We start from the raw sequence: 25,173 nt of genomic DNA, 5'->3' as shown, positions 1-25,173 counted from the left end.
CATCTTCTCCCATCCCTGCTCAGGCAAACTCCTTTGAAATCCGCAAGACAAGACCCCCCCAAAAAAACCTTCCTCTGTGATAAGAGGACAAGGTGCTTCTCCCTAAACCAGCTGAGGCTAAACACAGCCCAGGAGCCTGCTGAAAGCTTCAGCCCGAGGTGGCTGCGGAGCCGAGCACTGCTCCCTGCTATGCCATTCAACCGAAACAGGTTGGTTTTTCCCCCCAGTGATGAACCTGGGCCCCATTTGGCTCAGCAGGGACCAGAGAGGTTCGCCACCGAGCGGGGCTGCGTTCGTCCTGCCTGACCATTTGCCTCCCTGTTGCAGAGAGGAAAACTACCTCTGCGCAGTGGCTTGGGCAGCGGGGCCAGGCAGGACCGCGGACACTCCTCTGCCTGGTGCCAAGGGGTTAAGCTCACAGTCAGTTCCCAAAGCCAGTTGCTTCCAACTGGCTGCTGCCTGCGGTTTGTGGGAAGGGATTTTGCTTTTTAATAACATTATAAATAGGGCTGTGTTCAGCATGCTGCAAACCCAGTTACTCTCTCTCTCCCACCCATCTCCCTCCTCCTCCTCCTGCTGCTTCTCTTCCCACCACACTAATTCCAGATCTGACCATGAATCGGTCAGGCTTCTTCCTCAGTGTCCTCAGCCTACTGGCATGTCTGGCCTCCATCGTGCAGGCATGTCCCCCGAGCTGCCACTGCCACGGCGGGGACCTGCAGCACGTCATCTGCGACAACGCTGGGTTGAAGAAGATCCCCAAGGTGCCTGAGCAAACGCGACTTCTCAACCTGCAGAAGAACAACTTCGCCGTCCTGCCGACCAACGGCTTCCGCGACTTGAAAAAGTTGGTGTCCCTGCACCTCCAGAGCTCACGGATCAAGGAGATCTCAACCGGAGCCTTCCGGGGGCTCAAGAGCCTGGTCTACCTCTATCTCACTGACAACCAGATCAGTGTCATAAAGCCAGGAGCCTTTGATGACCTCTCTGAGCTCACCTACCTGTACCTGGACCAGAACAAGATCCCAGACCTACCCAAAGGGCTCCTCTCCCCTCTCGTCAACCTCTTCATCCTGCACTTAGGCAGCAATAAAATCCGGGAGCTGAGACCAGGGGTCTTCAACGGGGCTAAAGACCTGCGCTGGCTCTTCCTCTCCGACAACTCCCTCACCAACCTCCTGCCTGGGGCCCTGGAGGATGTGGAAAACCTCGCCGTCCTCCACCTGGACAAGAACCAGCTGAGCAGCTATCCTGTGAATGCAATGAGTAAGCTGAGAGTGCTGGAGGAACTGAAGCTTTCTCATAACCCAATTGAGGTCATCCCTGACAATGCCTTCCAGTCCTTCGGGCGATACCTGCAGACACTCAACCTGGACAACATGAAACTGAAGAAGGTGAGTCCTTTCTTTTTCCATTTGCTCTGGATAAGAAACAGGGGCTCAATTTTCTCCTCCTCCTTTACAAAGCCCTCGGTTTGCTGTCCCTCCCTGGCAGAGGAGAGGGGAGATGCAGGGTCTGCAGGCTCTGCAGACAGCGAGGCACTGGCCAGCTGACAACACTCCTGACATGGCTCAAGCGAGGGATGAGAGCACCTACTCCACCCTTCTGTTGAGTTATTTTATGCAAAACCAAATTATCTGGAGCTGATCAAACTCCCTGGAAAGGCAGTGCATTCCCTCCCAAGCTGGAGGTGACACCAAAGATGAGAAAGGTATTTGGGATGCTCCAAGACAGCTAGCAACCTTCCATCATCCCAGATACAAGGCGTGGGATGAGAGATGAGCGTCTGCCTCGTACTCGAGGGACCGAAGGGCCCTGCCCCCTTGCCGAGCTGAACTTCTCTGCCTCCCTCGTTCAGCCTGGGTACCTGTTGTGGGTTGGGAGGGGGAGACTCCTCAGGAGGGGCTACAAATAGCCGCGGTTTCTTACCCACGCCTTGCAGACAGATAGGCATACGGACCTTCACCTTCACCTCCCCCCGTGCCTCCCAGCCTTACACATTATAAAGAAAGGTTTGTTTATTGATGCCCTCTCCAAAGGAACTCTCGCAGCATCTCACAAAGGGGCCCTGTTCCCACTGGAGAGGAGGAGGGACATTCAGGTATCCCGAACAGCAAAACAACCCCTTTCTTTTTCTGTGAGAAAGCGTGATCCATAGGCAGAAGCATCACCCTCAGGGAATCACTTGCATTACGACCTCTGAAATGCCAGGCAGTGCAAGAAGAGAAACAAGTGCAGTGCAAGAGCAGCAGCACCCTGTTGCAGCCTGATGTCCTAGGTGCATCCCACCTGGCTGGAACGGGAAGGTGCTGCAGGTGGGGCAGAACAACTTCTCCCTGGGATGATGCTTTGTCGGGAAGCCCAAAAACCAAAGAGCATCCAGGTAAGGCAGGCTAGGACTTCACGGCAAAGCAACACCCACCACGTGCAGGAAGATGTGATGATCAAGAGAATTTCTTAGCAAAAAAGAGCAACTCAGAGGGCCTCACAGGGATTAGCAGATCACCCAAAAGCTACCAGGATAGAGCACACCAGAGTTTTCAAGGGGACACGGCAGCCCAAAATGCTGAAAAACTAGAATTACAGCTTGCCCAGGTGGAGAACAACACTACCTAAAACAGCTGGGCAGCACTCGGTCAGTACTTAATCCCTTGTCTGCTCTCGGCACTAACCTCTCCCGGATGGGAGTAAACAAACTCAACACTTGAAAACAATCTACTGACCTCTCTAGGCAAGACCTTAGACATGCTGTCACAGCACTTTTGTAGACTCAGTTTTAAGGTGCTTTCATCATGCGCAAATCAAAAATGACAGCTTAAATGTTGTACCAGCTGTAGAGAGATCAGAGTCCCAAGTTATACCCTGAAGCAATTCGACTAACCCATGATGGTGGGGTGCTCCAGGGAATTAAGTGCCCTTGGATTGGCCAAAAAGCAAGGGTTAACAATTCTAACCAGCAAAAAAGACTTTCTCCTTTTGAGTGGCGACCTGTGGACAGGACCTTCAAAGGCTCTTCTGCAGCCAGATGCCTCCTTCCCTCCCCAACAACCCAATACAACGCCAGTTTATGGGACCAGCACTAACAGGGGTGGCTTCTGCAGCTTTTGGACTTGCATTTTTTTTTCAGGAAAACAAAGTTCCCACCCCAGCTCAAAGTTTTCTCTTCAAATCCTCAAAGGCCTCATATCCAAACGGCCCACGTGTGAACTTTGCACTGCTAGGAGACATCTAATCACAGAGACCTCGTGACCTAGGAAATCACTGCCCAATACTTCAAATGCCGCTGGCATCTCGACTGCAGCTCTTTCTCCTTCACAAAAATACCGTCCTTAGCTGTTCCCTGTGTGGCTGCAAGACTTTTTGAGCTGATCAAGTGCAAAACCCTTCCACACGAAGCTATCCCAGCCTGTACGGCACTCGAGCAGGAGGAGGAGAGCCCTCAGGCTGCTCTGCAGCTCCCCACAGAGCTCCCCTTCCCCACCAGCATCCCGGACCTACACCCATCACCCACCCAGGCCAGGACCCACCGCGTACATCAACACAAAACCAGGCAATGCAAATCCTGGAAGCTTTATGTACACCCTTCTCCGCGCATTTATTGCAAACTAAATTACAGCAGCAATCCTCCATCTAAAGAAGGGGAAAAAAAAAAAAAAATCACCCGTTTCTTTACAAACGCGTGCTCTGGCAGGCAGCGCAGCAGCTGTTACCAGCAGATGCGAACTCTTCTCATGGGGCTGGGAGAGGAATGAGGAGCTGAGACAGTACACCACTGTCCAAACCAGAACGCGGCCAGGCTACCGCCCCGCTGCACGGCGTGCCAGCATCTCTCTGAGAAGGGCCACTATCAGCACAGTAAAACCTACTAAGGTCAGCTCTGTTTTGGACTGTTGTGCTGACTGTCCAACAGCTACAGGACTCTGGGAGTCTCTTAGCTAAGCTCTAATCCTATCCAACATGGCTTAATTTGGAAGATGACAAAAGTTCACAGCTTAAAATAGTGCATTTCCTCTTTCAAGCTTTTAAGATCAGAGAGCTTGAAGACAGTCTGAAGGGCAAGCTTCTGGTCAGAAATGGGAGCACAGGTCCTTGACTGGGAAGGTTCTGGTAGACCTAGTGAGTCTCCTCTTCACCCTTTAGAGAAAGCTTGGCCTCCCACCTTGAGAAGGGGGAGAAACAGTTCATCATAGCCAAGAGGAGCTTTGTGCTTTGTCAATGACCTCCTGTCCAATTCATCACCGCCAAGGAAGTCTGCGTTGAGGGGGTTGTGTCCAACAAACTTTCCAACCTGAGTAACCATGGGCTGAAAAAAGCCAGGGATGAGGCCTCAGGGAAGAGGGGAGAGCGCTGCAGAGCCAGGTCTACAGCCTCTCTCCTCTCTTTGGTAGCTTTTTAAAGAGATGCTCGCCCTTAAACCCTGCCCATTAATCGAGAGAAGACTATTCTCACAGCATCCCTTGCAAACAACCCGCTGGAAATGAGGAAAAAAAAAAAAAAAGGGAGGAGGTTGAGGTGCTGGAACCCTGCCTCTATTTCTACACTGATGCCAAGTGTAACTTTCCACTTGGAGCCCCCGGGCACTGCCAAAGTCTACAGCCCCTTCAGACGCCACAAACACTCCCTCCTTCAGCCGTTCCAGGACAGGCAAGGCAACAGGCGCTGGGAGGATTTCCAGCCTTGGAAAGGAATACACCCAGAAAATATCTTCATTTAGAGCGGAGAAGTATGGCTCAAAAATACAGAGGGCTGCCAGACTTCACTTTATTTAGGGATATGGCATCAAAGACAATCCCACATGGATCTGGGAAGTAGCTGTCTTCAGGCAGGAGACTCCATCACCAATGAGCCCACCAGCCTGATGCCTCTCCTAGGTGTCCAGAGCTTCCAGCGAGCCAGGACCCCCCTCCACCACTCCTTCTCTTGCTCTTTCCACGCTTATGCCACTAAAAGTCTTGAACAGAGGCACTCAGGTTTGAATTCCCCTTCCCTAACTCAGTGTTCCTGACCAGAAACCTCTGTGCTTTAGTTTGCAGACAACGCGTTCGCCGGCGTGACCGTGCTGAAGACCGCTCACCTGGAGAACAACCGCCTCACCCAGCTGCCCCGCAACTTCCCCTTTGACAAAATGGAGACGCTGACGCTTTCCCAAAACGCCTGGCACTGCAACTGCCAGCTCGCACATCTGCGCAAGTACGGCACCACGTCCCCCTGCCCTCCCCGCGTTCCCTGGGGTCTCCTTGGGGGTCCCCCCACGAGCTGTGCCAGGCAAAAGGAGGCTGCTGAAGGTTGCACACATGCTCAGCAGCATTTCGCCCAGCCTGCCCTCTCCACTCGTGGTGTGAGTGATGTTCATGGTGGTTTGTGCCTCTTGTAAGCTCCCGGTCTTCTTTCTCCCCGTGTCCCAGGTGGCTGAAGGGCAATCGCACCCGTGCCGAGGAGACCTGCTCTACGCCCGCGCAGTATCGAGGGCAGTCCATCAGAGACACCCCGGCCCTCCGCACCTGCAAGCTCCCCACCAAGAGGTCCAAGAAGGGAAGCCGCCATTAAACATGTAAGATAGTTCACTTTTAGTCAAACCTACAGCAAACCTTGATGCCACCAAAGGTACGGGGACTTCTGTCTCCGGCTTCAGTGATGCTAGGGTTTGGCTCAAAACAGCTCATCCATTCACCCATCGATGCCTCTGCTCAGAGCTGCTCCATCACCTGGCAATACTGGGCTCCATGGGCTACCAGAGCAGAGACTCTGCCTGGAGCATCAGGGATGGAGTCAACCCTGTAAAGGAAACATGGGGCTACAGACAGGCCTGGGGCAGCAAGTAAGGGTGAAACATGTAATTGAGTGTCAAAACAAGGGTGGACTTAGCCCACTCTTACCCAGAGCTGGGATCACACACGCTTTACCTTTCTAACCGATTGGAGATGCTCGGCCTTTTGCCCTAGTAAAGGTCCTTCAGGTCTGGTTTGAAATCCAGGGCAGGACATTGCTGGGAAATCTGGCCCCAGGCTGCCCAGCCCATATGAAAATAGACGTCTTCCATAAGGAGCGGTTCTTGGGCCAGCATCTGCCTTTCAGCAACTACAGTTCCCATCCGAGACACTCAGGTATTTAAAAACAAGGGCTGATGCCTTCAAATGAGTGTCCCAGAAGAGGGAGGTTCGAGACAGCAAACAGTCTTTGAATAAAGCGTTCCGGGCCAGAAGGTGATTCAGAGACAGAGCTGACTGAGCTTGCCGACATCTACCAATGCAAACACCAACTATGAAAACCTATCACACAAACACCTTCAACAACTGGAAACTACCAAGAGTATTAAATTCAGTGCACAGAGTAGCAAAAAACCCACAACTGTCATCACTCCATCCCAAGCATTTTACTTTTCCCCATCCCAGGAATAGGTCTGGAGCTTGTACGGATTCCAAAGGACTTTGGATGAGCCTGCAAGTTTGTAAGCTCTTGGGAAGGGGACCTTTGCCTAGTTGTTAAGTAAAGCGCAGTGACTCTGCCGTGTAAGAACAAGGGTTGTCACTGTGCCCTTTCAGAGCAGAAAGGACGAGGCAGAAGCCCGAAGCCCAGTTATGGCCATTTGGTCCCCAGTTCACTAAGGATATGCATAACAGGATGGAGAAAGTAAATTTATGATCAAAATGTCAGGGATGATGCCAGCTACTCCGCGCCTTCCTAAAGTGGTTATTTCTCTTGCAGTGCCAGAGGTTTTATGGATTAGAGATGGAAATACCAGTCGTTCCATATAGGGCGGGTAAAGTTCCGCTCTAAGGACGGAAAAACTTCGTTTTCTAAACCACACTACTTAAATGTATTTTATTAACAGGTCTGGCCCTTCTTAACCTTCTTCTCTCCCTGCCTGAACTTAATTCCAGTTCACTCCTCTGTGACGAGAACAAGAAAACCATGACAGTAATACCTGGTTTTTGTGTAGCACCTTCCATCCAGCTCTCTCAAACAGGTTTACAAGCGTTAATGAAATAGAAAACTATTTATTAGTCTTGCGGAAGACAAAGCTTGGTACCTTCAGGTGTCAGTGCCAAAATGCAGGCACACAAACCCACTCCAGGGTGGTGAGCATGATTTTAAGGAATATAAAGTACCTTTGACTTCATCATGCACCTCTGGAGAGCCAGGCAGCTTTCTCGGATGTCAGTCATGGGGGTCTGTATTTCAGGGATGACCAGTGACTTGGGTCACTGACCACATTTAAGATTAAAAGCTGCATGGTGGTTTCTAAAAATCTACCTGCCCTGGTTTTTCAGAACCAGGGCACCAAAATAATTCACTCCTCTTCAAAAATTTCGCTGTTGGGTTTCTTCCTTTTTGAAGGAAGTGCTCACTGACCATCAACGTGAGTCAGTGAGATACTGACCCATCTGATCTCACCCACGTGGGTGAGATACTCAAGAGTCACGTAGCGAGTTGGCAGAAGAAGTCAGAGACAGGACTAACCCATCTCCTCTACTGTGGGAACCCATACTGGCTCCTTGACTCTTCACTTTCAAGTATGGGCTTCATTCACTGACCGTAAAAATAGACAAATGCTAGAAGTTTACTGACCTGCTTGAAAAATCCCCTGAAACATGTGGCCTTCTCTCTTTTTTCCCCTAGCAGGCCCTGGTATGGCCTGTCCTGGTGACCGGTCACTTCAACCATCAGAAAACTACTGACTTCTGAGTCCTTCCTTAAGCTTCTCCTACCTGTCAGGAAACATTTCTGATATATCCGAACACCTCCAGCCTCCTCCGAATCCCCGCTTCTCTGCTGATCGCAGGATGGAATCCACCTTTTCAATCTTTTCCGACATCTATATATTTTAAAAGAGGCATTTTTAAAAACTAAACTATGCATGACCATACTAAGACAAGCTAACCTAGATCTTGCCGGTAAAACACAGTCATCTTTCCCAGAGGCAACATCACCCACGTCCCCGATCAACTAGTTGGTCACTGTCTCTCCCCTTCCAGTGGAGTGGAAGCAAGTGGGAAGGTAGGAGCATCCCTCCCCCAGCTGCTTGATCAGGAAAATTGGTCTCAACCCACGCAAAGAGACTCCTCTGCCTTCCCACGGAGGGGATCCCTGCAGGCCAGGGCTGAGGGGGATAGGTGAAGCAATGACCAAGAACCGGTGGCCCTGAGATCGAGCTGCCCTTTCATGCCAAAAGGCAGCAATCTCTCTAGATCGGCCAGAAATCCTTTAAGGGAAGCAGTACTGGGAAACCCCCAAACTGGAGCCATCTGAAGACTGGATTCCCTCCCACCCTGTGGGGTCTACCAAGATGCGTGTACATCCGAGAGGAGAAGGTGTGCGCCGTGCAGCCTGGCTTGGGCACCCCTCCTCGTCCCTCTGCCCGTACTCCAGAGCATCCCGCAGGACACCAGGATGACTGTGGTTTATTGTCACGGCTATTACAATACCACAGTTGCAACTTAACTGTGTTTTTTAATCCTAAAGAGATATATAAATATATGTATATTTATTCCTCTGTAACTGAGTGTAAATGACCTTTAAGAGGATGAAATCTCCTCTGTCTCCTACATAGAAATCAAATTGTATATTTTCTTATGTACATCTTCTGTATAAAGCTCTTGCTGCAAAGACGAATTCAGCAAGTCTCCCTGTGTCTGTCTGAGGGCTGGGGGATCAGAAGTAACACGAGACCGGTGGTACAAATATAGACTTAATCCTCTTTATCCGATGGGCAGAGCAACTGTTTGGGAGGGGTTTATTATTTCTTTCTCTACAAAACAGGAATGTGTGACACCTAATGAGTCCCGGGCACTTGCAGTAACATCTGAAAATATTTTGTGAGGCCAGACTCAAGCCTACTATAAAAATAGGTAGCTGTCACCCAAGAGAGTCCAGGCAACAGCTCCAGGGCTGTCCCTTGTGTTTTCAGCTCAGCATTAAGAGCATCACATCCAGGAAAAAAAACCCTGTCTGCCTCTGAGACGGCTCCAGGACAGATGCCCTGGGTTCCCTTGGCCCGTGGCAGAGTACACAGTCGTCCCTGTACAACCCTGGTGCTGGTGCGGTCCAGCAACATGCCAACAATAACACCCCTAATCTGACTCCCAGCCCCACGTCTTTATCCATCACAACAGTCTGCTTCCTCAGCATTTGCAAGCAGCATGGCACCGAAGTTATTTCCTTTAGAGTAAAACAAAAAAAAGCCCTTTTTTGGCTCAGCTGTTCACTCGCAGGCAGACACGTGCAGATGGCAGGACCTGCCTACGAAACGTGTCACCGGGAGTGGCACCGATCCCCTCGCCGGTGGCCCGTCCCCCTCCACATGCAGGACATGCTGATGCTCTGGCACAGGCCAAGGGTGCAGGGAGACGCGATGGAGCAGGAGCACGCGTGGTCCGACACACGCTGCCCTCCTGGCAAGGCAATGCCTGGTGCTCTCGTGTGGATGGTGCCAGACTCAAACGCGTAGCGTGCGACAAGGTTTTGTATCTGCATGCAGTCCAGGATGGGGAAAGAAACCTGACAGCTCCGCAGCAAGACGAACACGTGCACCCACCCACACCGATACAAACCAGCAACGCCTCTTCCATAATCATTCATCCTTGCAGCGTGTACAACAGAAGGGTTTACAAAAGCTTTGAAATGCACCAGCAGAAGCTCAGTTTACGACACTGAATGCAACGTCTTCTCTTCTTACAAAGCTTCCTCCCCAGACACCCCACCAGCAACCAGGCAGAATCCCCCTTCTTCCTCCCAGCCCCTCTACACCTTCACTCCTCAGCCTGGCCTCGCACCCACGGTCCCATCACGCCTGATCCCAGCCGCCCCGGCACGGCCGGGTACCGCTGCGGTGCAGAGATGCCCAAGCTCCGGGTCTCACCACAACAAACACCGCCTGTAGCTCCAGCCGCAGCAACCACAACTCACCACGATCTCTGGCATGTGCATCTTCGTGATAATCATCTTCATGACCTCAGGGGGAACAGGAGAACCTGCAATGACTCCTGCAAGAAGGAGGAAAAGATGACCATCTTGGAAACCATTTATTTATTCCCAGGAGCGGTCCCTCAGAAGGTTCTGCGCTTCCAGATTTAAATGCTGGCAAGACCTTTGGGATACACCGGTTCCTGTCAAAATACTTTCTATTTTTATGGATACAGGTTTTAGTTATTCTGGAAGCAAAGGCTGCAGCAAGGCCAGTTTGCCTGAATGAATTAAGTGTTGGCAGAGTTCACTCTTTAGGAAAATAAACTCTATAGCACAAACCTAGTCCAAGCTGCAGTTCCCAAAAAAGGAAGATTCAGAGCAGAAAGAGGCACAGATTTTTAGCAGGACAAACACTGCCATCGATCATCACCACCATAAAGGCAAAAACCTTTCCTCCTGCCTTGCACAGAGCAGCCCTTTTGGGAGAGGGCAGATCACATTTTCACCTGTTCCATCCTAGGATGACAGAGCAAAAGAGCAGGGTAATCTTAGGCTTTGCTGGGGAACAAGATGAGACAGGATCATTTTTCACATAGCAGAGTTGGTTAGGCAATCTGCTTAAATGTTTCTTTATGCTCTAGCACCTTCTTCTCTCCATGCTATTATTGCCTCAAAAGGGCTGGTGGTCCCCTCGTTTTGGCTCACCGATTTCCGAGGCTGTCTGCCACAAGAGAAAAAGCTCTGGCACACGTTATCACACCCTCTCCAGTATTTAGATGAATGACTTCAAAAACAGGCAGGAAACTTTAGGTCAGAGAAATCACAGCGTAGCTCTGCTTTAGGGACTGCCCCAGCCTAAAGCACACAAAGCATCTGCTGCCACTCGGCGGTGGCCGGGGAGATGGGAGCTGAGCGAAACCAGGCTCTTCTGACACCTCCCCTTGCAGAGAAAACAGATAGGTCCTTCCCTGGAGTGCCTTAAGAGGAAAGAAGAGTCCCAAAAATACATAGTTCTTGAAGGAAACCCCACGGAAAGGAAAGGTAGCATCAAATTAACAGCGAAACGCGAGGCTCGCACAAATAAACTCTTCCCTCCAGCTGGCAAAGCTTAATACAGGCTCCCAGCAGGGAACCAGTGATACCCAGCTTCTCGGGTTTTTGCGGTTTGAGTTCTGAGACTTACCTCCCCGGAGAGTTGACAGGTCATAGGAGTCGAAATCCGGCTGGGAGAGCATGTCTATAAACATGGTCGGTGTGCCGTGGAGAAAGGAGCATCTCGAGGGAGGGGAGAGAAGAGAGCAAGGTGCGGAGCTGGGACGGGGGGCAGCCCCAGCTCAGCACCCCATCCCCTCCCATCGCGCGGGGGGCACCAGCACCCAGACAGGCACAGCGGATGCGCTGTTCATCAGCGCACGTATACATACGGATGTATAAAAATATATCTGCATATACGTGCGTATTGTGCAGACACGAGGATAGCGCTTTTGTTTTACAAGGTGCACACGAAGAACAAGCTGGAAATGGCACTGTCTCGGCAGCAGAGCTGGACTTGGAGAAGGAGGGCGGGTGGTTAGGTGTAAAAAACACACCAGCCATAGCAAAGCAAGACACCACTACGCTTTCCAGCCAAAACCCTACAGTCACCTGAAGGATCCCTTATTTTTGGGAAGAGAGAAGTGTGACAACCCCCCAAGCACAGCTGAAAAGGCAGGATTTAGGTTCCTCAAGTGCCCGTGCAAGTGTGCGCACCAGAAAACCTGCCTCTCCCATCGTGGGAAGGAAGAGTGTGAGCAACAGCCTGGCAGGCGAGACATGGGAAGGAATCACCGCCACGAGGCGATGAACTCCGCTGTAGCAAGACACAAACAAACTCTCACTTCTCTCGAGACACCGCCTCCAGCGCAGCCTTCCCCTCGAAACTCGGCGATGAGAAGATGCAGGAGGACCCGTGCAGAGCCATCACCATGCAGCCTCCCACCGACGCCAGGCAATGGTAGAGAGGGGCGGGGAGGCCGATGCGATAGTCCTGCGGTCAAGCCAAAGACAACAGTGAGGAGAGGAGATCTTCCACTCCATGACTAGCCCATCTCACCGCTGAAGAGCAAAGATCCGAACAGAGAAGTTTTCCCTGATTCACTGAAAACTTCCTGGAGATCTGACACTCATCTGTGTTCCCCTTAGGTGGAAACACGAGGCTGATGCTTCCTGCCTTTCATAAAAATCCGTTTGGGAAGTTTTTCATGTCAAAATTTCATTCTTTAATTTTGCAATGTCTTTTCTTTGCTGGACTTTTTGGTCTGGTATTGCTTACACATTATTTTATGATATGCCAGAAGAGAAGAGTGGTAGTGCTATGACAGGCATGAAATATGCAGGACTTGGCACATGCTATTAATTTTATTTTATTTTTAAAAACACCAAAGGTTCTGAAGACTGATTGAAACAACTCATCGTTTTTCTGGATCAAAGCTGTTGTGTTAGAAATAACTGCTTTAAAACTTCAAAAGAAAATATTTGCCTTTAACAATTTTTAAAAGAAACTACAAATAGAAAGGTCATATCCTGATAAGAGCTACAAGAGCGTGTACATGACATGACGTGAAGTCATGTAAAGCAAATTAAAACCTCATTCAACAGAATTCAAAGCTAACATCCAGAGTCTTGTAATTCTTTGAAATGAGTATGCACCAAAATGAAAAGTGATTATTTTCACAATTTTTCCCCCCACAAAAAGGTAACTTTTCCCTCCCCCCCAAAAAAACCTTCATATGAAACTAAAGTGAAACATCAATGAAACCCCATTGAAATGAAAAATCTTACGCATGAGTATCCCTCAATATCATTTGCAGCAAAACACCCCGCAGCAGAGACCACCCCAAACCGCGTTCCCACCGAAACCCACCTGCTCTGTGATCCCCAGCCTCTGGCCGATCAGATTGGCATTATTCACAATGTTCCTGTGGGAGAGGGTGGCTCCTTTGGGGCTTCCCGTTGTCCCCTGAAAGACACGAGGCATTATGGCAACGATGCCACCTTTTCCAAGGAGGAATTACATGTGCTCTGGGGAGATTTCCCAGGCAGACTCTGGGGTGATCTTGCACTTCATTCTCCATTCAGATCTGGAAGGCTTTTCCTCCTTCTTTAACGGCATCTGAATCCCAAACCATGCACAAAAAATGGTCCAACTTCAGATGGACAGAATTGAGACGACACCCTCTCATCTGCATCAGCCCTTGACAAAGGGCTGAGCAGCAAGGATGGAAGAAGCGAGGGGAGATGCTGGAACACTTCCTCCATCCGACAGCAGAAGATGGAACCAGGGCTTGGTCTCAGAGGGCAGAAGGCAATGGAAACGGGATGCTCAGCACCGCACGCATCTTTCCCCGCGTCCCCAGCGAGGAACCCAACCGCACGGCACGGAGCGGGCGGCAGCACCTACTGAAGTGAACTGGATGTTGATGGGCTCATTGCAGGAGAGGGTCTGCTGCACGGCTCTTAACTGCTTCATGTGCCTGCTGTCCCCAGCCTGCAGCACTTCATCCATGTGGAAGGTGCCGGGCAGCTTGGAGTCCACTGTGATGACAATGGATAAGTCAGGTAGCCTGGTAGAAAGAAAAATACCATCAACAGTAACAGAGCAAGGAGAAAACCACCTGGATAGGTGTACGCTGGTCAGGGCAAACCCCCAGGACAGCCCCACTTGTTCTCTTCAGATGAGACCCTGTGTGGGTCCTTCCTCCACCCCAGCCCGTGCTGGGCAGCTGCGAGGACACAAGGCAGGACCCAGCTGGGAGGTCCACGCAAAGACACCAGATGTTCCTAACTCACCTTTTGCTCTTTATTCCCCCTGGACTGGATTTTTCTAGCTCAGGACATGCCTGCTTTAGAATATCATAGTATTTCTGTGTTTTAAATTGAGTGGGAAACACCAGTGCCTTACAGCCAACCTGCGAATGGAGACAGAAACTCGTGAGAAGTCACGTTGGGTTGATGCCAAGGACAAAGAGCAGCCACCGCCGAGCCACGAATGCGCACAGCCCTCTGACCCCACGCTGCCAGCGTTAGCCATTAACACCGCACCGGGATTTCCCCCCTGCCCCCCATGGCTTTATTTCTGTAAGCACACGATACGACGAGCTCTCTCCAGACTGAACCTGGAGGTTTTTCCATTCCTCCCAGTAAAAGCCGTGGGGTGCAGTGGTTTAAAGATTCACTGATCGACATCAGCCTTTGCTCACCGACGGCAAATGCAAACCCAGCCCTTGCAGCTGTGCCCCCATCAAACCCCAGCAGCACAGGGCAGGGTGCTGTTACTGCACGCTCAGCACCCCGAGCCCTCATCCAGACGTGCAGCCGGTGCTTTGCTCCTGCCCGGTGTCCGGTTCAGGACGGGCTGGTCGCTTTGTGATGGGCAAGAGAGCGGAGCTGCAGCCTGAGGTTCCCTCTTCTCCCAACGCTCCTCATCGCGAGCACGAGGCAAACAACCGATTTTTCATTTTACAAGTCCCAACACTAACAAAAAAAGCCCAGTCCCGAAATATGGTTTAAAAAAAAAAAAAAAAATCCTTGGAGTTGATCTGAAGTGAGGATTTTTAAAGAACTTTGGAAAAACAAGGAAACTTAAAAACTGCCTCTCAGGTCAAGCCTAGGTTTTGGGGTGGTGTTTTGGTTTTTTGGGGTGTTTTTTGTTTTTGTTTTTTTTTTCAAGGTGTTCCATTTCCATTTTCCATCTCTTTTTAAAGCATGAGCTATTTTGAAAATTAAAACATCTTTCATACAACCTTTACGTAATCCTGAAACAAAGCACTTTAATTACTCCAAGAATTTCTAGTTCTTTTTCAGCAGAGGAGATTTGCTGAATTTGACCCAGATTTCCAAACCGCTTTCATCTTCCAAAAAATGCGTTCTTGTCAAATAAACTATTTACATAAATGATTTACTCAGCTGTTTTTATTATTTTCCCAAAGTCCACAAAAATAAGGAGACCAAGGCTACACCAATAAATTAATTGGAAGTACTCTCTGGGGTTTGTCAGAAGGGAAGACAAACATTTGCTCTATTTTCTGGAACAGTTTGCTCAGCACCCAGGGGACTGAGTCTGTTCTGGGATAGTTTGGGCCTTTGTAACTCTTTAGTATTAGTTCCTTCAAACTACTATTCTGGTTGAACTAGCTTTGCAAAAGAGATGCTGTGTGAAGAGAGGCGCTTGCAAGACAGATGCTATATGAGATCAGGCTATAGCTGCGCATCTCCCACTTGGTCTCAACCCCAGTGGCAGCAGACCCGTCTTTTGTCATACAAAACCTCTCACCAGTTTGCTTTTACAAAGCCCTGGAAATACGGCAGGAATCAGAGGGATGGTTATGCAGCATATATTTCTGTATATACCAAAGGGAGGGAACCTGGTGGAGCAAGGGAGGGGCTGGCAGGATCCAACAGGCAAAGCCCTAAAGTCTTCAGGGGTTTTGTTGTGCAAATAAATAAATAGAAACAAATAATTGGGGCGGGAGGGTGAGGGACACCAGAGATCCCAGTGCCAAAGGTACACGGAAAAGCTAGGAACACTAGCAAACGTGGGAGGGTGAGACAGGAGTAATCCCCAACGGAGCTGGAGCACGTTTCTGCTCTTACCCCATCGACACTCCAGATTTACACTGGAGGAAAAGATCAGAGCAGACTGACACAGAGGGACGGAAAGGAAAACAAAAGGCATCTCACTGGAGAAAAAGGCAAGCACTGACATGCGCGTTTCCACGGGGTGAGAGCGGCAGGAGGGCACCCACGCTGGCAGAGACGTGCTGGACCGCGGCACCACGTTCAACTCTAACGCGTGAAAACGGGAGTGACAGCAGTGAATGAAGGGTGAAATGGGAACTCGAACTGCAGTTCGGATACCACGGATAAGCAAGTTAGCTTCTTAATCCTAGGATTAATTTTTAGCCATCAAATGTTTAATAACTTGAATCCCTCCTTACTGAAGCTAAGGAGCCAGAACAGTTTAAACTGATCGGTGCTTTGCACATGACAAACTCAAACCCAGGCAGGTATACGAGGGTAGCTGAGGCAGCAAGGATCAGAGAGCAGACAGATGTCAAAGCAGCAGCAATATCTAGGACTTGAACCAGGTTAAACCCAAGGCCAGCCAGGCCTGGGACAAATCTGGGAAGGAGAAATCAAGCAACCAAGTAGGCTGCTCCTTTCTGAGCCTTCCTCTCTACTTTCAAGGCTAAAATCCCAGATGGTGATTTTTGCCCCAAGCAGGAGGCAGGACGGCACCGAGGCGGGGAGGGCAGCCACACGGTGCTCTCCCTCCCGGGCAGGCTGGAGCCTGAGCGTGGGAAAGTCAGAACTGATTTAAGACAGATGTTGCCTGCAGAAATTGCAGCCATGCGCTGTTACTACATAGTCTCTGCTGTCCTGGCTGCCAGTTTCTTGGGTAGTCCCTGGGTCAGACATTTAGTCTTGCCTTGTTTTCCTCCTTCCCTGGTAAACGGTTGCTGGCAGGTATGGTTGTTACTGGTGTAATCTTGGAGGTAGATGGTTGTTAGCAGAGAGAGAGGGATGAGAAGGACGCAGACGTCTCCATCAAACAGACAGGGTGGCAGCCACAGGGAACAGCAACAAACGCAAACACTTAAATGCGGCTTCATCCCCTCGGTCACTGCGTGGTGGTGTTCCCTCTACACGGCCACCACCAGCCCTGCTCTCCCTGATGTGCCCAAGTCTTAAGCAGAAGCTCCTCTGTACCGTGTCCTCACTACCCCCTTTAACAGACGGCTGCTCGTATGAGTTCTCACAACAAATTGATTAGCGTTACCGGCGAGTGCCATACGAACCTTCCTGATGACAAACTCCAGCTCAAGGGCCTGGTAGGCTGGATTCACAGATACCTGAAGAGGGAGAAACAAGAAGGCTGATCAGAGTTACCCTTGCCTTGAAAACCCTCTCCCCTAACCCATATTCCAACAGAAAAGTTCTCCCAGGGACAAGCCACACTCAAAGCCTCTCCTCCAACACGCAGAACTAAGAGCTCACCGACACAGGGATTTCACATTCAACCAGAAAAAATAGCTGAATCCTGTGTTTACATGAAAGAAAACAATCAAAAAAAGAAAAGAGATTTATGTGAGGTCGCACAGTCAGAAGAGTTTCAGGAACAGAAACCGGACCTCCTGTCTCACAGACAGACATTCAATCCACTAAACTGAAGACTCAAAACTCAAGTGCAAGTCAGGTTTCTTGATAGACAACCATGAAAATATCAACTTTCTCCTGTCCAAGTCTCCACAGAAGCAGTATTGGCCACTGGAGTTGAGTTCACCACCAGGATCATACTCAGCCATGCTCACCCACCCTGTTACTGTGTCTTAGCAGACACTGGCACGAACCACGATGAAGAAAACGGACCAGAAGGGAGGGTGCAGTCCTCACCATGGCGCACTGCCTAAATAAGATGCGTTTTGGTGAATGTGCCAGGTCACGCTATCAAATGAAAATTGGCTTTGGGGGATATGCAGCTTGGAGTAGATATTTTAGTAAGCGTTTGCACCATAAAGCAATACAGACCCTAGTTAGAAGGGATCTAAATAGCTGGTGACTGCTTAGGACGGCAGCATGCTACATAAAAATGGTCCTATAGGCAAAAGCACATCTCCTCCTATCACTGGCTGCTGCAAGCGAGTTCACAGCCGTCCCTTTCTTCTTGCTCCTTCCTCTGCAGTCTGCTTTCCTACATAGTGGAGGACAAAGGTGCAGAGGGCTGCACAGAACTTGTTTAAATACTGGGTTCAGTTATAGCCAACATACTGGGTAAGAGCACGGAAAAAAGGGACAACAAACTTTGCTCTCCAGTATCTCCTACTGCTTCTCTGTCTCCATCTCCTTTCCCAACAGATCGCTAAAAACCCAAACACAGCAAACCCCTTACCAGGATGATTCCTGCCTGGGCAGTTGCAAACTGCATCAGAACCCACTCGTATTTATTGGGACCCCACATCCCCAGCCGGTCGCCCTTCTTCAGGCCAAGAGCCAGAAGCCCAGCTGCTGCGTGGTCCACCTGTAAAATACCAGACAAGAGCCTGAGGACCACACACAGGATGCAGCGGGGGATATTCATCTCCAGGCATTGCTTTCTGGGGAAAAAGCATCATCTTTGCAATGGAAATCGGACAGAAGGTACCTCTGCTACCCGGTCTGTCAGCCGACCGCTGTACAGGAGCAGCCCCTGCCTCGCAGGTTGGCTGAAAGCATAAGGATAACAGGTGTGGGACAACACGACAAAGCAGGAAGGAAACCAAAATAGGTAATTATCCACAAATAGTTGCAAATCAATTCTTGCCCAGTGACTATTTAGTGTCTAGCTCCTCGTCAACTCAGCTTAGGACTAAGCCTTACCCATCCACGCTGTCGGATCCTCCTCTGTTCTGGCTTACTTCTAAAAGGACTCAGGTGAAGAAAACTGTATCAAGTGATTTTTGACCAGTTTGGGGTTCCTAACCTCATTAACTTGAATTGAGACGCTACATTAACAAGACTGCTTTATTTTGCAAGATGGTAAACACGTTTCAAGTATATGGATGTATGTATAAATACTCTGAGGTATTCAGAAAAGTTTTTACAGTTTTGTTATGTTCTCAAATGAATTTATGTAATCTACGTTGTAGGAGATATGACTTTGAGGAATAGCTATTCTCCGATTTAGTTCTGAGTTACACCCTACTTTTTAAAATTAAGATGAATGCAGCTAATCTTGTTTATCTGAATGGATGCAACCAAAACAGTAGTAAATCTAAAAAAAGAACCCAAATAATTCTTTCTATCCAAGATCACATCATATATTTAATAGAAACTTTCCAGGTAGTTAGCCTTGAAATATTGCCCCTCCATTCAGAAGACATATAAATGTATATTTGTACGTAATATGCACACATACATACACAGGCATAGATACCCCCCCCCCCCGTTGTTCTATATGACATTGAGACCAAGTCTTTGACTTTGCTCCGTTCCTGCACTTGACTAGAAACCTCCCCGCACTCAGGACCCCTGACAGTCAGAGCCCAGTGACTCATACAAGCACTGGAGCCTCCTCCAGAGGAGAAAACCACCATCACTTGGCCCATCACACATCAGATAGGGGTGAGAATTTTTAAGTACAAAAGTTCATTCTGGGATATTCAGTAAGCATTTTACATACACTGCCTTCTCCCTTTGATGTCGAGACTCTAAGGAGGACAAAGGCAGCACACGCCCGTCGGTGTGTGCTGGGGAGGTGCTGTTGCCTTCTCAGGGGCCAGGATGAAGATCCACACACGACAGACCTCACCCCTGAGCCGAGCGATGAAACCGTTTTCCATTTCTCCATCATGCCTGCTACTGCCGTTATCCACCCACCCGGACCCTCCAAGGGGCAAACCAGGCACTCACCTCCTCTTTGAACTGAGCAAACGTCTTCCGAACCCCATCTCGGCAGAAGACCAAGGCGTCGCGGTCAGGAAACCGCTCGGCGGTCTCGTCCAGGCACTGGCCCATGGTTTTGCTGAGAAGGGGAATGTCTAAGGTTCCCTGGACATAGCTGTTGGTCACCTTGTGCGAGGCCCAGGCCATCCCTGTGTGCAGGGTACTGTGAAAGAAAAGGAGAAGAGTCTATTCTTTAATGTAACCCATCAATACAATTCTCCCAGCCTGGAAGGGTTATCAGCCTGCCAGCAGTACCAGGAGTACCCGATGCACATCCCCGCAGCGGTGGGAACCACGGGCAGCTGCTTCAGCAGGTCAAGATGAGGAAGACCTCCAAAAGGGCTCTGAAAGCACGTGCAGCAACCCGGGGACACCGGGCAGGCGGACGGATGGCCTCGGTAAGCCCAGGCACCCCCCCGGGACCTGCCCACCCCAGCAGGCAGCACAGGTAGAGCCTCCAGCCCTCCGATGGAGACCAGGACCCCGCACCAGCCCTGCAGACCGGGCACAGCCTGGTCCTACAGTCATTCACCTGGGGGGAAAATTACCCGGGCATTTCGGGATATCTGGACAGATTATGGATTCTGCAGTTTACTGATTGATGGCAACTGGGTTTGGTCTTTCTGCAATATTAAAAAATGTAAATAACTTGGAAGGAACACAATCAAAATAGTTAAATTCCCCCAACTGGCTTCTCTCTGGTGGAAAGAGCAGACGTCTGAGAAAGTTAAAATTTAAGTCAGAGATCAGTCTCCGCAACAGTCTGCAGAGAAGACCCTAATCCTGCAGAATAAAAACTGTTTAGAAGAGTTCAAAGAAGTTGAGCTGTAACCAAGGGGCATTTGCAAAGCAATGGTCTGTGCACACAACAGCAAGCGGGCTGTACGTGCTTCGCTCTCTCTGCCAGCCAGACCGCAAAGAGTTTATGGTACTGAAGACAGCATCAGTAAGACAAGGAGCTACCAGCAAGACGAGGGGGGAGAAGCGCAGAGGCGATGGTACAGCAGGCTCACAGGGTAGAGAAGACTGCGTCCTCTGCAAACACAGGGCAGGAGGGGAGGAGGAGAGGAGGAGGAGAGGAGGGAGATGTTTCAGCAGAGCAGCACCTGAGCAGGACTGGTATGACAGGGTCCTTCAGAGGAGCACCGAGACCTTGTGCTGGAGGCCAAGCTGGAGAGGGAGCATGGTTAGGAGAGGCAGCAATGAGAAGATGTGAGCAGGGCGGTAGGGAAAATCATTTTAAAGACATTAAGGCTTTCACTCAGGTCTGATCATCAGTGGAAACACAGCGACCTCCCCTCAAACCACAGCTCCTGACCATCCCAGCGCTGCAGCTCCTGCCCCAGTTTCTCTCTCCACCTCCTCCAAGCCTCTCTCTGCCCCGGCAGCCACCCCATGCCATGCTGCCCTCCTCCCCAGGCAGCCCCCCGCTTTCTGTCCCTCCTCACTTCTCCCCTGCCTCCCTCCGTGCTCCCAGCTCCTCCATTCCCACCTTAGGAGATGACCGGGAAGGACAGGGTTAAGTGACACTGGTGGGGGGCAGAGCTGAGAGGCAATGCCCTGTGTTTGCAGATTCAGTGTACAATGGGGGGATCCCTGCCCTAGAGGGGAAAACCAGATCAGCCTGAACTCAATTTTCCTCGATTCATTACGGGATCAATATTCCGCAAAGCCTCAGTGCAATTTACCATGAAGTATTTGTTTCCTGCCCAGGAGAAACAAAACCTATCACGAAGTTACGTCCTCTACGGGACAGAGTTCAGTCTCAAGAGACGAACAAAACAAGATTTTATCATCCAGAGAGAGCTTTGCTCCGAGAGCTAAGTGCCTGACCCTCTTTCCTCGACTGCTTTTCGGCAGATGGGGGCTTGTGCGACTCCCCCAACTCTGTTTGGACATCTCCCCGAGCAGAGCTCTTGGGCAACTCACGTCACGGCTGGGGAGCTGCCCAAGGAGGAGGAGGGAGGACAAGTGCTAAACTGAACTATCTTTTATGGTTTGAAAGCTCCTGGGCAAGGCACATAGATAAACTAGGAGATGAAAGCACACTTTGCAGAAGAAAAGCCTTTGTAAATAGAGGTTATATAAAATAAAGATTGAAAAAGTTCTCCTTAACGCAAGGGAAGGACGAACGCTCCCAGAAAAGCAGTAAAAGCCACTGCAGCCACTGCCACAGCCGCTCGCTGTTTGAAGCCACCGTCCCATCGCCGTAGGGTGGTCGCAGAGAAGCGGCTCCGGTTGCTCACGCAGGCGGACGAGGAAACCACCGGCTGTTTGCAAAACCGTTGCATGGAGACAACCACACTCGCACCTCCCTAAAGCCAAGTCGCCTCCAGTTTCAGCGGAGCCCGTCCCTGAACGCTCTGCTTTTCTCTGCCAGCTGAGGCACAGGGAGAGCTCCTTGCTCGCTCCCGCAGCCAGAGAAGGGCTGGAGCGGCCAGAGAGCAGCTGCTGACCCGGCTGTGCAAGGGCACGTTCCCCCAGCACCATCTCAGGGGTCTCGGGGAGCCCAGCAGGCTCCGCGCTGGGCTGGAGTGGGAGCAAGTAAATACAAGCGTTTCATGGACTGCACAGTTCCTCTGTGGATACCACTCGAGGAACTAATCGGTAAAAAATTTGGTCCAACACATTCTTCTACCGCGCGACTGAAAAAAATACAAAACCCCACCACAAAAAGAGACTGGAGAGGGGAGGAAAAAAATTATGAGAAAATTCAGAGTGGGGGAAAATTCAACCAAAATGCAAAATGTCCAGCTGAAACAGTCTCCTGCTCTCCGCAGTCAGCCTTCAAGAGGTACTTGCACAACCCTGCATTGCTAACGAAAAGGGTGACACTTTACACTATCGTCTCTTGGCAAAGCACTAGGCAGACCAGGCTTTCGAGTAAGACCAGCTCTTGCACTCTCATTCTTTTCCAGGCCTGAAGAGCCAAAGGGTTTCACTAATCTCGCAGGAACCAGACTTTGACACTAAAAGCAAGAAGGCGCAACCCAGAGCCAAATGACAGTTCAACCTCCGGTCTTCACAGCTACGGCTTCTTCCCTACCCCCAAACATGGGGATGAAAGAGCATCAAAGAGCAGTAAAACACGTCTTTATACAGCTCTGCACTCCAAAACGCTGTGAAAATACTGCTGGTTCCCCTCACGGTGTGAAAGCATGCACGGCTTGCTCTCAAAGGTCCCAAGCATTCACATCTTCAAATGAAAGCACCAGCAGCTTTGAAATCAGGGCTTACGGTATCTCATGCTCATAACCCAGACTCACTAACTCCTCTCAAAGTGATTGCTCGCATGGTTTCTCCAAATACATTAAGGAAAGCAAAAACTCACAGCCATCATCTAGTTTGAGCTCCCCGAATTCTGGTCTGACGTTCACAAGTGCTCCAGCGTTTCTGTATCACTTCTCTCCTGGCCCTGGCAGAAGTGAGAGGGGCAGGATAACCCACAGCAGGCTGTTGGAAGCACTGGGGGTTGGGAAAGGAAGGAACGAGGCAGATACAAGATATATGCATTATCAGCAGCATCATGCTGGCAATAATGTAGAGTTGGTCTCCCTCCTGCCTATAGCCAACAGCGAGCGTACGTATCTGACGTGAAAGAATGTATCAAGAAACATCTACAAAGAAAGGGTCCAAAGGATTTAGAAATGATCTTTTTGTTCATCTTTGTTACAGAAAACAAGTCATTCACCCTCCACCTCTTCCTATGAAACATCTGGTACTGCTGGAGATAAAACAAGACCAATGGTCTGATATTACAGCAGCTCTCATTTGCCTCAGCCGGAGGAGAGCAAATAAAACTCTGCTTGCTCTTGGGTCTCAGCGTAGACTGTTAAACACCACTCTCGAAGAGCACATGCCTTCTGTCGGCAACACCTTCCAGCAGCACGACAGCCTGCGGTGCCTGCAAACGAGCCAGGCTCATCATCAGGCTGCTCCTGCAAAACTCCCTAGCAGCACAACCGAACAGAGGAACATCAGAGACGCGGGGACAACGCATCCCCTTCCGTCCCCTGGGAACGGCAGGCAGGCAGCCAAACCCTGGCAGTCCCAGAAAGCACTCCTGCCTGAGAGCGGCAAGCAGAAACGATCAGACCAAAGCAAGGACTCTCGACTAATCCTAGGAGCCCTTTGTGTTTATCTCTGAATGGCCCCAACTAACATTTTACAGTTGTTGATACAAGATAACTGGCTCTGGTTTTCACCTTTAACTCTTCACCAGTCTCTATAGAAATTCTCAGAAGGGAGGAGCCAACACAAGGCTCAGCGTAACCTCCCGTCCCCTATGATGAGCACACAAGCAAGCTCCTGCTTTGCAGCTGCGGAGGACATCGACCTGACCCGTGGTGCCATCCCCTCTGCACGTGGGTGAAAGGCTCTGCCCTCCCAGGGCTTGGGAACCATCCTGACTGCCGAGCTCACGCCTGGAGAGGTGCACGGACTCCCCAGCCAGTTCCTTTGTTCATGGACATCTACCAAGAGCTTCTCCCCTCTTTGTTCATGGACATCTGCCAGGAGCTTCTCCCCCCAAAGCAAGAGCTTTTGGGTCTTTTATGTAACACAACTGCAATAAAAGGGTGGTGAAAGTTAACACTGCTCTGTCCTTACCTCTTCTTTACTCTTTAAGACAGCCCTGTTGACTAAAGAGTTAACCAGGTTCTGATCACTTTTTTTTGTTTGTTCTGGTTTGAGGAAGGATCGAGTCCCCAGTGCTTTTGGACTCCTACCGCAGCAGATTTTTTGGTTTCATTTTCCACCGCGCCTCTCTCCCCTCTGCACTCTTGCTGCCAAAAGGGTAAATACTGCTTAACACTAGGGGCAGAATTTAATAAACTTTTTTATAATGTTACTATAAAGAGTTTACTGCTCTAAATACGCCGTCTTTTTTCTCCAAGCGCTTTGTGTTCCTGCCCCTCCGTTTCACTTCTGGGCTGGAGTCCAAACGGCAGTGAACTCTCTGTCGTGCTCTCTTTCTGACCCCATTTCCTAAGAACGGATTCTGAGACGGCAATCTTGGCCCCAGCCACACACACACGCTTCAGCCATCTCACTCCTAAGCTCAGCTCAGCTGAGGAGAAACACCCAGACCTCCCCGTGTGGAAAAACAAGGGCTGCTCCCCACAGTCCTTAGGGAATTGCTCCTGGGAAGTCACTCCTCCCGGTGAATATTAGGCTCCAAACATCAGTTAATCCTTCAAAGCCTTTCCCAAAGCCAGTTGCTTTCCTATGGCTGTTCTTGCCAACGGACTTGGTCCAAGAGGCAGCACTGAAGAAAAGCAATGCAAAGAACTGGCCTGATGCTCCCAAACCTCAGAGCTGCTCAGTTCCCTGGACCTGCTGGCACCCCAGTGTCCCCCACCACCCTGCCCACCCGGGGGTCTGCACGGCCACAGGAGGACAGGGATGCTGCCCGACAAAGCCCGCAAGTCAGAGCGCTGAAGGAGGATGGAGAAGCTGTTCGATACATTTCATGTTACTGCAATCAGGACGGAGCTGCTGCACAAAGAAAGTTCAGTCCTGGGCACATGTTCACGTCCCTCTGTGCACTGCGTGGGGCTCGTCCCTGCCCCTGGTCCCCTCCGAGGCTGGGGTGGAGGGGGCAGACCCAGGGGATACAGCCTGACTTCTGCCACTTTGGAGAGGTTTTAGAAGAGCCAAGGAACAGCGATGCTCACTGAGAGTGAAACCTCCAGCTGCACCTGCCCTCCCTGCGTGCTGCCCCCCACCTGCCTGGACACCCACATCTCTCTGCAGCTGCCCTATAGCCCCTGTACCCCATCACACATGACCTCCATCCCCTACAGCCCC

General features: G+C 50.4%; 2 protein-coding genes across 3 annotated transcripts in view; one reads left to right on the top strand and one right to left on the bottom strand.

Annotated features, from left to right (window-relative positions):
- The window catches only part of ACSF2 (acyl-CoA synthetase family member 2), a 31,211-nt gene extending 11,726 nt beyond the window's left edge, over positions 1–19,485 (bottom strand). The window contains exons 1-9 of the mRNA XM_009696415.1: positions 19,333–19,485; positions 17,834–17,962; positions 16,743–16,796; positions 13,735–13,853; positions 13,346–13,508; positions 12,809–12,904; positions 11,784–11,932; positions 11,090–11,181; positions 9,907–9,983 (exon numbers count right to left, since the gene is read on the bottom strand). Of these exons, the coding sequence (XP_009694717.1) occupies positions 9,907–9,983; positions 11,090–11,181; positions 11,784–11,932; positions 12,809–12,904; positions 13,346–13,508; positions 13,735–13,853; positions 16,743–16,796; positions 17,834–17,962; positions 19,333–19,437 (984 nt within the window). The 5' untranslated portion in view covers positions 19,438–19,485. The remainder of the gene's footprint in view (positions 1–9,906; positions 9,984–11,089; positions 11,182–11,783; positions 11,933–12,808; positions 12,905–13,345; positions 13,509–13,734; positions 13,854–16,742; positions 16,797–17,833; positions 17,963–19,332) is intronic.
- CHAD (chondroadherin) lies at positions 561–8,609 on the top strand. 2 transcript variants are annotated; one of them, XM_009696413.1, is made up of 4 exons: positions 561–1,394; positions 5,027–5,190; positions 5,406–5,551; positions 7,624–8,609. In XM_009696413.1, the coding sequence occupies exons 1-3, from the start codon at positions 615–617 to the stop codon at positions 5,545–5,547; spliced, it is 1,086 nt and encodes a 361-aa protein (XP_009694715.1). In that variant the 5' UTR covers positions 561–614; the 3' UTR covers positions 5,548–5,551; positions 7,624–8,609. The 2 variants fall into 2 exon arrangements, with proteins under 2 accessions (XP_009694715.1, XP_009694716.1); XM_009696414.1 differs by having other exon boundaries at positions 7,621–7,746.
- Positions 19,486–25,173: the final 5,688 nt, after the last annotated feature.

Source organism: Cariama cristata, unplaced genomic scaffold, assembly GCF_000690535.1.
Source record: "Cariama cristata isolate BGI_N322 unplaced genomic scaffold, ASM69053v1 scaffold7903, whole genome shotgun sequence".
Lineage (NCBI taxonomy): Eukaryota > Metazoa > Chordata > Aves > Cariamiformes > Cariamidae > Cariama > Cariama cristata.
This window is presented reverse-complemented; position numbering and strand designations above follow the sequence as displayed.

Excerpts from the sequence above, each read along its gene's own strand:
- CHAD (XM_009696413.1), top strand. The coding sequence starts at position 615 with ATGAATCGGTCAGGCTTCTTCCTCAGTGTCCTCAGCCTACTGGCATGT. Across the intron at positions 1,395-5,026 it reads ACAACATGAAACTGAAGAAG|TTTGCAGACAACGCGTTCGC; the intron begins GTGAGTCCTTTC and ends TCTGTGCTTTAG. Across the intron at positions 5,191-5,405 it reads CAGCTCGCACATCTGCGCAA|GTGGCTGAAGGGCAATCGCA; the intron begins GTACGGCACCAC and ends CCCGTGTCCCAG.